This window comes from Apis cerana, linkage group LG15 (assembly GCF_029169275.1).
Source record: "Apis cerana isolate GH-2021 linkage group LG15, AcerK_1.0, whole genome shotgun sequence".
Lineage (NCBI taxonomy): Eukaryota > Metazoa > Arthropoda > Insecta > Hymenoptera > Apidae > Apis > Apis cerana.
This window is the reverse complement of record NC_083866.1, coordinates 5,798,223-5,811,566: the sequence shown is the minus strand read 5'-3', so window position 1 is coordinate 5,811,566 and position 13,344 is coordinate 5,798,223. Positions and strand designations below refer to the sequence as shown.

The 13,344-nt window shown below is 43.4% G+C and overlaps 1 protein-coding gene across 3 annotated transcripts in view; it reads left to right on the top strand.

Moving 5' to 3' along the window:
• Window positions 1-13,344, top strand: part of LOC107997932 (headcase protein) — a 142,848-nt gene that overhangs the window by 9,321 nt on the left and 120,183 nt on the right. The window contains exon 1 of one of the 3 annotated variants that reach the window (XM_062085756.1): window positions 11,296-12,546. The exons of the other annotated variants lie outside the window; for them this stretch is intronic. Coding sequence (XP_061941740.1) covers window positions 12,521-12,546 — 26 coding nt within the window. The 5' untranslated portion in view covers window positions 11,296-12,520. Of the gene's footprint in view, window positions 1-11,295; window positions 12,547-13,344 lie in introns of those variants that run through there. 3 annotated transcript variants of the gene reach the window in all.

Sequence of the window (13,344 nt, the reverse complement as noted above, 5' to 3'; positions counted from 1 at the left end):
TAAGAAAATTCATCCGAGCAAAATATTCCAGTTATAAATATCATTCCTTTCCATTCTCGGAAAGGAAAACGCGAAATCCGAGTGTCTCTCGGGCCGGCGAAAAGCGAGAACGAGAAAACGTCGTCTCGCCCCGTCGTCTTTAAGATATCCTTGGGGCGGTTCGTCGGCCCGAAGGGTCTCGAGGTTCAGGGTCAATCCCCGAACTCGTCCTTCCTCTCTCTCTTTCTCTGATCCCTCTTCTTCTTTCGGCTTACTTCCACTATTACTTGGCGATTCCGCGTAATGACCGTGTTCCATCGCGGAACCACGCGACAGAAACGCTTCCGTTGGTCGGGCAGCACGCGACGAAACCCCTTCGGACGATGAATAATTGCTCGTACTCGTAGTACGGACGTAAGCAACCATGTCGACGTTCGGAATACACGATTACACCTGACACATCTCGTGAGCATCGACATTAATCCCCTCGTTGAATATTTATCAACCGTTATTTATCGACTATTTATTAACTATGAATGTATCGTACGTATGGTAATGGTAATGTAACGTATTTTCGTAGGTGCGATGACTATGTATGTTTTTCTTTTTTTTTTTTTTAGAAAACTTTCAGAAAATGAAGTTATTTACGGAACAAGTAATATCGACGAGAAAAAAGTCCAATTTTTCATTTTTGCGTCACTGTTGCCTTTGAAAAAAAATTTCTCATCTTTTCTTCTTTCGAATTCTAATCCCTTGTTTTAATTCGGCACAGGGGTCGTGTCGAGTCGTCGTGACGATTTTCTAAAATTCGCAATAAAGTGACGAGCGTCTCGAGAGTGTACATATTAAAAAGAATACGAGAAATTCCTCGCATTCTTCGCTCTTTCTTTATTCTCCGCGCCGGTGTGTAATTTCCAGTTAAGGCCTACGATTTTTCTCGAACGAAACACCGTCACGAACGGCGAAACTTTATAAAGGGACTTTAAACTTTATTATATCCTCGGCGGGGTTTCCTCGAACTTTAAAATTTCCACCCCCGCTCTCTCTCTCTCTCTCTCCCCCTTTCTCTCCCTCTCGCTCCTCGTATATCGCGGTTAATAATAACAGAACGACTTTATTATCGGCGCATTTTTAACCAGTCAATTTAGCCAACTTCCTATTTCCCTTCCACCGAGACGAAGTTCGTCCGAACAGAGAGAAAGAGAGAGAGAGATATTACGAGCTTAAACGCACTCGCATGATTCATCTTGTAATCAGCGGGTATGGTTAGCTATTTATAAAAATAAGCGGAGCGCAGTTATTACGATATCGGCCATGTTAAAATTAGCGAAATTTCGCGGCAGGCACGTTTTCGCATATTATTATTATTATTTTTTTCCTCTGCCGGCAATTAACGCGGTGGTATGGTAATGAAGGAATTTAATTTAGGACTTTCACCTCGAGGAAACGTTTCATTCCTCGACTTCGTTGCCTTTCTTCTGCCCCCTTCTCTTTTTTTTTTTTTCGAATAACTTGTATACAACCGCGGATGCGGTTGAATTCGCAGGCGCATTCGTAACGAGGTGTTTGTCAAATTTATGCAAATGAATCGGATCGTATAAAAGCCCCGGCGCAAAACAACGAAAGCGGCTTTTCTTCCACGTTGTTAACATTCACGAATGCCGGACTCGTTCTTTCTTTGCGCTTCTCCCTCTCTCTTTCTCTCTCTTTTTCATCCTAGTTGATCTTGTGAGGAACAGATCCAGTTTGGACGATTTAAAGGAAATCAAACTTGTTATGAAATTATTGGCTCGAGGTTAAAAAAAGAAATATGCTAATTATAATAAATGTATATGTTTTTTTGCACGGTGACTCAGTTGTTTTTTGAATGGATAACATTTTGTTTTAATCTTTAAGAGATCAATTATAATTTTCGCTTGATCTTACCTCATCGACTAAATTTTAATTACTGAACGATAATTCTTATCTTTAAGACACGATGCATCGTTCGCTCTTTTAAACAAACGTTATATAGACACCGTGTTATCGGTCTCTCGTATTACATTATTGATTTATTAAAAAAATATATAAAAAATATATATTCTTCTTTTCTTAAAGAAGAAAGAGAAAGACAGAGATCTAAAATTTTTCCTCTTTCATTTTATTTTGTGCGAAGCCGAACCAAACACATATTATACGCACGATTAAAAAAAGTAAGATCCTTAAAAAGATGGATCCTTTCTCCCTCCTTTTTTCTTGCCAAGATCTTCGAATTTCTCCTTTTCTCCCCATATTTTCGCAAGATAATTTTTCCCGCGATCGAACCGGAATTTTCAACGGCGACAAATCACGAGCAGATCGGTTGCGCGTACAGCGAACGCGATAAATACATAACCGGGGGTTCCCTCTCTCTTTCGATGCGGATTGTACGAGCCGGCCGAGTGTTTTATCGCGAAAATGTTTATCTGGCCTGCGCGAAAGCGAGGGGAACCGGTCGGACCGGTTCCATTGGCCGGCCACTTTCGGGAATCGGAAACAAATGTCGACCAGATATAGAAATCTGGCCGATTATAAGTCGGGGAGAGGGGTTGGGGATGGGATTTTTCGCCATGGGGAAATAATCGTTCGTTTCGGCTGTTGGGTGGGAAGGGGATTGGCGATTCCGCAGCGGGTTGATTGTAAAACAACCGAATCGAATCTTATCTCTGGAATTCGACAAACGAATGGCGGGGATTGCCGTGATAACGTGAAATATCGGTTGACGTAATTGTGTCCCGCAGATTATGCATACTACACCACGCCCCTTAATCGTACCACTTTTTTCCCCCTCCCCCCTTTTTTTATTCACCGGCTAATTTTAGCGCAAAGTTGTATCGGCTTGCGTTATTCTCGAGAAAAATATCTCTTTACGTACTAATTTAAATTTAAACGGGTACGAAAATCGGTGGAAATCGTTGAAAAATCGACACGTGTCTCGTTTATAACGATTCAAAAATAATGATCGATGTCACCTATTCAAGAATTACCATATTATTTACCTTTGAAGAAGAAGAAAAAGAAGAAGAAAAATAATAATAATAATCCTTGAAATAATACTCGTCTTTTATTCTCGTCACTTGGTTTCATCTCTCGGATTATTTTCGAATCCTCGGTCGTCGAGAGATATCTCCTCTGTGTGTCCACCTCTCTCTTTCTCCCTCTCTCTTTCTCTTTGTCGGGACGATGATTTCGAAGAAAATTTCTCGAGCATCGAAAAAAAAATTCCGCCGCGCGCGCTGCGTGCGTGGGCGACACGAGATCGCCTCTCGAAAACTAAACTTCGGTTACATCCGAAACAAGGGCGGGAAGAAAGGGGGGAGACGAGTTTTTCATGCTCGAATTGACATGGAGAATACAATAACGCGAGGAGGTATGCATATCTATCCTCTGGACGGGAATAGTCCAGCATCAAGGATTTGGTGGCGAAATTGACGAGTTCTTAAGGGAGGCTGGGTCGGTTCGGGGTGGTACACCGGGGAGGGGGTGGTTGGTCCTTCAAATTCCGCCGCTCTTTCCGCCGGAGATATATTCATACGTGGATAGGGAGAGATTGAAGCATTGTGTTAGCTCATATAGGCGGAGACGTGTCTAGGAATATTCTAACAGTGTCAGAGGCGAACAATGTCGAGGGTATAAATGCATAATGCTTCCCTGTCTACTCTGGATGAACCGAGAGAAGAAGAAGAGGTTCCAGGTAGCCGTGACAGTGAGCCAGGTTTAATTCGAGGGGCGCATTAATGATTTCGCTACATTTCTCTCCATTATTTATACACGAACGACGTGAACTTTGATTATATGGAAATAACGAAAACTACTTTTGACGAAGGTGTACGATTTGTGTTCAAAAAAAAAAATATATCGTTTAAAAGATGCTAATCAAATCAATTATCATATTCGATTTACACTCGATTTACAATGATGATAAGATTGCTTTCGTTTCGTTGATCTTTGAACATCGGTATCTCGATATCGAGCGATAAATCTGGATTGTGCAACATTGACTCGGTTCTCGAACATCGAAGAACGTCTAAAATTAAGATTCACAATTTTTGGAATCGAATCTATTAATTGGAAGAGATAGAAAGAAAATATATCTGGAAATTGAACTCGCATCGATTTTCACGGCTCGTGTTAAAAGCAGCAAGAAGAAATTCCAATTAAGAAAAAAAAAAGATATTAAAAATCTAGAAACCGGAATAACAGCTCGTTTTTCCACTATACACCAGAACGAGGAAGAAAAGCTAAAGATTTCCCGGATACTTCCGAAGGAACCACCACCATCACCACTCATTCAGCGACGCTCGGTTTCGACTGAATCTCTCGATGTGTTCTTTCTATTCACCATCGAGTTTTCGTGCAGCTTCTCTTTCTTTCTCTTCTCCTCGAATCGGCAATTTTTCCTCGGTCCAGACCACCAACGACTGCATAAGATAGGGATGAAAACGGATAAGGAAAAAGAAAAAAGGGAGGAAGAGCAGCAGCATTTGGCGAGGAGAAGAAGGAGTATACGGGAACAAAAACCGTGTCGTCTCACTCGTGCTTTATGCGTTACGAGCTGCATCAAGAATCCTTATTTACGCGTTCCCGTTATCCTCAGTTCCATCGTTGCGCCCGTTTTCCACGTTTCCCTTTTCTCTCCGCGCTTTCGGAGAGAACTTGGTCCCAGCAGAAAAGAAGAGAGGAAAGAAAGGTTCCCTCTCTCTCTCTCTACTTGGCTTATTTCTTTGCGAGTATCGCGCGCTGTATATCGCGCGTAGTCGAGTGTAAATTATTACGGGCCTGAGGGTGGTTTACTGCTAATTGGTTTGTTAACGTCGTGTTTACTCCTCTCGAGACGCCGATTTTTCTTCCTTTCCTCAGTGCCGTGCTCGCTTCGGTTCGAGGAGAGAAATTGCAAGGTTCTGTCGTTACTTGGCCTTCTTTACTTGCCTCTTCCTCGAGAATCAAACGACTCTAGGTCGGGTTTGGATGGCCGATTTCGTATAAAATAGCTTCGCCATTTCGTTTCGGCTATCCACCTTCGTCTCGATGGTTATTTTTTTTTTTTTTCAGTCTGTCAGAATGGCGTCAGAATCTTCTCCTTGGAGAAAAAGAGACAAGAGAGAGAGAATACATTAAAAGTCTAGAATTCGTCTAGAATCGTGATCGTGATATTTAATCGTATTTCGTGGACAGAGTATAAATGTATACCTTGAATCATGCGAAGCGAGAAAGAGAAGATAATTTGCTATGTTTGTTTCTTATTATTTATTGAAAAATTCGAATATCTCGACAACAAACGATGAGCTTATTGTTCGAAAAGGCACCAGAATTAACTTCCAGACGTGATATTTCATGGGAAAGAAAGAATCCGTTGAAGGATATTTTCACGCGAGCAGTTGGAACAATGCCCTGATGTATCCCGACCCGAAATACAAAATTCGTCCCCGACTTACGCAACCCGATTATGCGAGAGTTAGCGAAACGCGCGCGCGGTGGTGGTGGTAATAGCAGCAGTAGTAGTAATAGTAGTAGTATTAGTAGTAGGAACCATTACGAAACCGATCGACCGCCATCGACTTCGCGGCGCCGCGCTTGGATTTCGAATGGGCAATCCCCTACCGACCCACAAACCGTCCAGTCGCCAGGAATTTTTTAATTAGAGTCGATGGACAAAGGTTATATCTGCACCGTTGCGCGCCTCTCTCTTTTTCTCTCTCTCTCTCGTAACAACCTTTTCACGGTTACGCACACCGTTGGAATCCACGCGTTCGCTCGTTTCGATCGTCCCTAATCTTTTCTCTCCCCGCATTTGGCATTCAATTTTGAGCGAACGGAACCAAAGAAATTCTCGCGGAACGATAATAACATCGTATGATCACGGAGGGGATGAATATGACGCTATCCACGATAATAACATCTCAACTTACTTTTCTTCCTTCGAATTAGGATCGATTCGAATTTCTTATTCCCTGCTAGACAATCAACCCTATCTGGTCTCGTGGCAGACGCAGAAATGGTTTTATCGTCTCCAAAGATTTCGTCTCCTCCTCCCTGCTTTCGAATCTCTCGTTTAACTGCCGCGTTTCTCGCGACTCCCTTTAAGCCCAGCCCAGATTCGAATAAAGTTCCCTGCTCTCTGGAAACTCGAACCATTCTTCCTCCTCCTCCTCCTCCTCGATCGCTGGAGCGTGTCACACGCATAATCCAGAGAATTCGTGGAGGAAACTCGAAGCGGATTAACCGGTGGACGAGTTTCGAAACCGAGTAGTATAAGTCCGGTACGAGGCGCCTTTTGGTACGACCTCCACGGTCCTTCTGCCTCCTCCTCTTCCTCCTCCACGACACGCGTTTCGACTCCATTTTCGGTTTATTGGACACACAGGGATCCTGTGATATCCCTTCTTCTCCCAGTTTCTCTCTCGGCCCGGACGCGTTGGACCGAGTTTTAGAAACCAGTTTCTCAGCCTCCTCGAACGCTAACACCTCTTTTGGGATCCACTCGCGTGCAGAAATTGCTGCGGATCGTTATCGGAGAGGAGGAAGAGGAGAGGGAGGGGGAGATGGAAGGAACGAAACCGGGCGTTGCCGGTTTCGCCTCGCGGAGGCGGATAGGCGCGAATCGCTTTATTTCTTGTAATCAATTTCTTCTTCTTTCCTCCCTGATGAATTGGAAAATTCGACCCGTTCGCATTGAGAATCGAAAGAGGGAAAGTCCCCCGGATATTAGCGTTAGTTTCGAGGAAAATAAAAGGAAATACAAAACTTTTCTACGTATATATATATCGATGGCAAGTGTTGTGGACGTGTTATTACGCAGTTGTAGAAAAGTATCGAAAACTTTCGTTTCGTAAGACTAGTTTGAATTAACTTCTGATTAGATATACGTTTATCGAAAGATATATTTCATATTTATGCGGATCGAGCTATTGCCACTCTCACGCTGACTCTCTCTGACCCTCTAAAGATTATAAAATATCTAACAAACGGAAAAAGAAAAAATAGTCGTGCAAAATATTATATAGCGATAAGTAAACGGATTAAACGCTAATTGTCTCTTTTTATCTGTGTAATCGAGCAATTTTTACGTCTCTTTTTCCCTCGTTTATTTATCCGGTATTAAACATCGAAAGATACGGGGAGAATAGGTTTTATACACGGATAATAAATATTGAAGGCAAGGATATCGAAAAGGGTGTGTACACGCTGGAAGAAAGAGGGGAGGGAAGGGTGTATCGAGCAAACAGGGGGTCTCCGGTATAATTATTTGTAAACCTCGCCATTATATTCCCCGAAATACTTGTGTTTCCCGGGGCGTATTTGCCTTTCCTTCGAACCGTTATCGAGGAAACCGGGAAGGAGATGGTTTCTCGGTGCAGCCTCCGGAGAGGCAAATAAACCTCGTGTTGCGATTATCGACTGGGTTTTCCTCTTCTCTCTCCCAGAGCTCGGTTTACTCGCCCCTCTCGATTTCGGCCGCTCGATTCCTCGGCGACAAGTCGAGTCGCTCGCTCGAGTTGCACAAAGCGGTGTAGCGATTCGTCCACGCCTTCCTCCTCGTATCCCTTTTTGGCGAGAGGGAGGGTCCCCGATTCCTGAATCTGACACGTGAAATCGCACGCTTTTAAGCCGCGCGGCTCGAGGACACCGGCGACAGTGTCAAAGGCAGCTCCGCAGTGACAAAGGGTGTGGACAGAACTTAACGAAACACACTCGTGGGCAAAAGGCCCTTTCCTCCCCCTCCATTTCCTCTCTCCTTCCATTTCTGCCTCTATATTTACGCACGCACGTCCCCTCGCCACACGAACTCTCCTCTCCTCGCATCCTTGGGCTTTTCCATCCGTGGACACACGGATACTTCGGCTCTCGATGACTCGACGATAGGGAAGGGTTGATGAAACGCCGAGGAAGGACGACGAATCTTTCACGGGACACGGGATTATAATTTGAACGTTGTTGGGAATACACACTTGGACCCCAACTACTCCAGTAGAATAAACTTGGGCCGGTTTCCCTGCTCGTTTAAGATCGTTTGCACCTGATCGCTTTTCCAAGCTGTGTGAGAAAAGGGTATAATCTCTGCCGCTGGGGAAACGGGATTATCCTTTCTCGAATAATTTTCGTTCCTCACGTATACGTTTGATTTCTGTACGATTAATCGAAAGAGACGATCGTGTTCTTATTTCGAAATATTTGAAAATAAGTCGCGCGACTTTTCAAACTTTGAAATCGATCAAGTGATCGTTAAATTTACCCAAGCGAATCCCCAACCCCTTCTCTTTATTTTCCCTCGTTCATCTTATCCCATAAAACCGAATCAAGAGCACACTTTACAAATAACTATCGTGCAACGTTTCAATCGCACGCGACCAGCCAGTAGAAAGTCGTTTCCCTTGAATTTAAAATAGAATCGCGCGAGCGTGTCGCGCGTTTGATTCAGCCGATTGAAATTTGTTTGCTCGGCTAATATTATGCCGGATCGTTATCGTTCACGAGAGTTGTTTTCGAGTTGGCTTGTCGTCCGTTTATGAAATCGGTCGAGAACGATCCGCCTCCTCTCTCTCTGTCTGCTTTTGCCACCTATACGGCTGTTTACCTTCGAAACTCCGTCTTTTAATTAGCGACTCCGGACACTCGACTCCGGAATTAGCATACAATTAAAGTCAGAATGCGTGTATGCGGCATCACACGTGGTGAATCACGATTCTCGATTCGACGCACGTAACGTTGACCGGTGTCAGCCTCATCGATCCTCTCTTCCCTGCCAAACTTCTCTCTCTCTCTCTCTCTCTCTCTATTTCTATTTCTATTTCTCTCTAAGTTTTTTTGTTTTCTCGGTTTTTCGCCTTCTCCATTCCGCATACTTATGCCATCTATTAATAGGAAGCTTGGAATCGAGCGGAGGAAACCGGTCTTCGCGTACGTTATCGGCGGCATTCCTCGGGATCACATCCTCCTCCCGTCGTCCATTCCTCTCGAAAGTGTCGTCTAATTGCCCGACGCGTTGTATAAAGTGGAAAGAGTAAATTGAGATTCGTTGTTAACGATTTTATTTTCTTCGGAAATGGGAGATAAGGCGGAAAATAGATTGCACTTAAAGTAAACTCGATTGTCGTCCACTGTGCAAATGATTAATCTTGATCGTTACGATGGTATCGGAGGATGATGTAACGAATTGAAGTGTATTTATAGACGATATCGATCGATGATTAAGCGTGTACGCGTTACGTTCTTTTTCAAGATTCCGAAATTCCAACAGATATTCCGATGTCGTTTGCAATAACAGTACGACGCAAACGTGAGAGATCGTAAAATTAGTGGAACGTATCGAATGTCTACCGTTTTAAACGGATCTATTTGGACAGACAACAAAAAGATCCGAACTTCGTAATACACGAATCGTAACCTATACGATCCACGTTTGGCAAAATACATTTCGAGAATGTAATTTTCGAGATCGAACTTTGTTCTCGATTCTCAAGGTTGCTCAACTTTTCCAACCAACTAATTTTACTCTCGTATTATTCGCGGGTCAAGTTCGACTTGTCTTACTTTTACGCGATTTAAATTTGATCGTTTTCTCACTCGACGAAATTACAACGGTAATAAATTCGGCATCGAGTTGACTCGAACCGAGAGGTCAGGGTCCCCGTCGGAACTCGAATATCGATCGATATTTTCCGACTACGTACGCCCATTCGTAGTAACGACCACTTTCCACGGTTCACACGGTGCGGCAAAAAAAAAAAGAGAAAGAGAGAACGGCAGAGAAACGATAATCGGCGGCCGCTTGTTCGAACAGTTTCCACGGATCGGTCGGTTATGAGAGAAACTTGTAAAAGTGTGCGACACCTCGAGCCAATGGTCGGTGGTCATTGTGTCCGAGTTCCTTCGTACTTTCCATTATCGTCCGTTCGACTCATTAGCGCACACCTGCGAGAGAGCCGCTTTGGAAAAAATTCTCTCCAACCCGTTGGTTACTCACCTCTTCTCATTTTATATACCCATCCCGGGAGAGAGAGAGAGAGAGAGGAGCGTGTCGGGGACGGGCTTGGCGGAGGAAATTGAGGCGGGCAGCTGCAACCTTCTTGCGTAGCACGCTCACGTTCCTGCGTAAGTAATTCGTGAAGCGAATCCCGTCTGTCTCGTCTCTTCGGTCGCAACACGAGGACAATCGAAACGCCGATGATGACTCTTGGAGCCTCGCGCGATCGGTCTCCTTTGTAACTTTGTTGAAACGCTTTGCTATTCGATTACCGATGCGGATCGAGTTGTTTTTTCGCGGCGTGGAGAAATTGCGAATCCTTCGTTTACACGGAATGTAAGAATGTCGGGACGCTTTGTTTCTCTCCCTGTGCAATTATGCTACCGTTGGTCCGATAATTATTTTTAGAAACGGACAGTTTCGATATCTGTGGATGATCGATGCCGTTGTCCGCCAGCTCTCGCAGTTGGCTGACGCAAACTCCCTGTTATTATCGCGTTCCGGAATGATTCCTCTTTTGTCGATCGCTTATGTTGCGTCACGGATACCGATGATACGACACGCGTCACGTACAGACACGCCATCGTTTCTTCACCGCCATTGTCGCTTTCGTACGATATTATCGATCCGTGTATCGACAAGCTTATTATTTAAAAAAAAAAAAAAAGGGAAGAAAAACCGTAAGAAATCGTGGCAATGTTATTACGTAACCGAGAAGAGTATCGAGAATAATAAAGGGCATAATTTTCTCGAAAGGGAATCGTGTCATTTGGGTAAGTTACCTCGTGAGAAGAATTCGACGGGAGTGGATAAGTGGGATGACATTGAGGACAGAAACAGAAGAGCATCTGAGTCAGGAGGCTCTCTTATCGCGGCGAACTAACTGCGCAAAAATGCCTCGAGTGAAAAACATCGTTAATGCGACGATCAGCGGTAGCAAACTCTCTCCCTCTCTCTCTCTCTCTGTCCCTCTCCCCCTGCCGCGCGCGCGCGCGCCTATTTTTCACGATGCTGATTTCTACGCGAACATTCGTCCTTCCCCACTCCTCCTCCTTCCCTCGTTTCCTTCCCTCTTTCGAATCTTTTTTTCTATTTCGTTGATCTTCAACCTTCCTTTTCAAATAAGAAAAAAAAAAAAGCGCGGAGGCGCCTTAGAAACTGCGTAAACAGTACGTTTATATCGACTATAAACACGCGATAGGAGTGTGTGTGCGCGCGCGTCTGTGTACGCAGGTGTGTTGGATAGTCACGTGAGCCGGATAGTCGCGTGTCGGTATTCTCGCACGATACTGATAATACACTTCGTCCACGCTGCGAAGTGTGCTGTATGTAGTGGAACGTTGGTTACGTTGGAATGAAGTGCGCGACGCAAATAAAACACGTACACAATGTTGCATGGTGTGATGTAACAAGTGAAAACGATAAAAAAACAGCGAAACGAAATAGAAGCCGATTAACGCGATCTGCGCTGTTTAACGATTATAAACACTTATTTTCTTCTTCTTCTTCTTCTTCTTCTTCGCGACAGTCGGGGAGAATGAAATGTTAAACATTAGATCATTCAGGAAGTTGCGCGAATGAGTTACAATGTTTTGTCTTAATTGAAATAGCGCCTACAAGCTCGAATGATTTATTCCCGTTATTTAATTCAAGGACTGTCGGATTCCGCTTCGAAGCGAAGTAAATCGTGGTTGTTTTTTTCTTCTTCTTTTTTTTCCTCTTTTTTTTAAGTCGACATTTTGCTGCCATGTATAAATAGTTGTTTTTTTTAGAAGTAGATAGGATTATTTTCTTAGGCAGATTAGCACTTAGATCGAAGTTTGTTTTTTTCCGATAAATTTTTTTCCTCCTATTCCAAACGAGATAAAGCGTAATCTTGAAGATTTGTTGAAACGAGATACTCGCTCGCAAACGGATTGCAAAATATAACCTTTTTTTAACGTAACTTCGTTTCTTAACGTGAATCGACGAGTGACAAAGGTACGAGAAGAGATCTTGCAGAGTTGATTAAAATATCAAGGCAGTTCTCTTCACTTTCGATAGCTTTCGTTAATAGAGATTTCACAGCTTGTATCCTTTCTGTTTCGACACACTAATGTCAGCGAAATCGAATTTCGAAAAACCGCCGAAAGCGACACGATAGGCAAATAGGCTGATTGAAATTCCAAGGATAGGCCGTGGAGCGGCCTTCGAAAGCTTAACAAGCTGTGGCTGCAGCCCGGATACGTGTAACGCGTCCTTGCAGTGGCGCACCGGGTTCGCAAATCATTTTGCAAGACGCGTACGCGTCCTTGGTCCGCTCCTCTCACGGACTCGTACCCAGCCCACCTGGCGCTGCCCGTGCACAATTTTCAGACCCCTTCGTCTCGTTCCCTGGAAAATTATTTTCCCCGTTCGAACTTTCGTCGAATTTGAATTTTTGAATCGTTTCCAACTTTCGAAGAGGAGGAAAAAGTGACTCGATTTTTTAAAATACGCGATTTTTTTTTATAAATACCAGATATTTGCGTATCACGTTTCTAGACACAGGTGAACAAACATCGTTCGGATGTGATTAACATGTTGAATGTCAGCCGGGGTTACAGGTGGGTCGGCGATTGAATTTTCATTCATGCCAGATGGCTCTCTCATCGACGTAACCGTCGATGAAATTGATTGATTTTTAATTTATCGCGTAATTTTATTTTTGAATTAAAATTTTGAAAGATGACGAGCACATTACGAATCGATATACACGTTGGGAAAAAGTTACAATTGAATTTTTATAAGAGCGTTCGCTACCATGCGTTATATACGTTCTTTTTACGATTGTTTATTAATTTTCATGAATTTTTTCCTCTTTTTCATTCAAAGATCTTCTTTGATCGCATTCATTCATTATACTTTTATATCTTTTCATCTCTTCCGTATCCCGTAAAAACGAACGTTTTAAAATACAATTCTAATTCTTCTTTTTTTTTATTTCTTTTTTTTAACAAGATATATATATATATATATATATATATATATATATCTCGTATTCTATCACGTTAAAATAAGAACCAATATTCCGATGCTGCATGCAAGACGTGTCGTCACGGTTATATTTCACGCTTCTCAGGCTCAATTTCCACAAACGTTTTACAACTGTCTGAAAGCCGCCGACAAAATTACAAGGAACAGTTAGCGCGTTTCGACGAACCCGGCGTCTGATTAACCGACTCCTCGCGATAAATTACGAGAGAGGAACACCCCGTTTGACAGATAGATAAAAACCATGAACTCGCGCAATGTCACGATTCTATACTCTAATGGCGTGTACGGGGGATTATTTCTTTTCCCAGCTCGTCATTCATGCACCTCGTGGAATGGAACGAGGTGCGCCTGCCGCCGATTGTGAAACG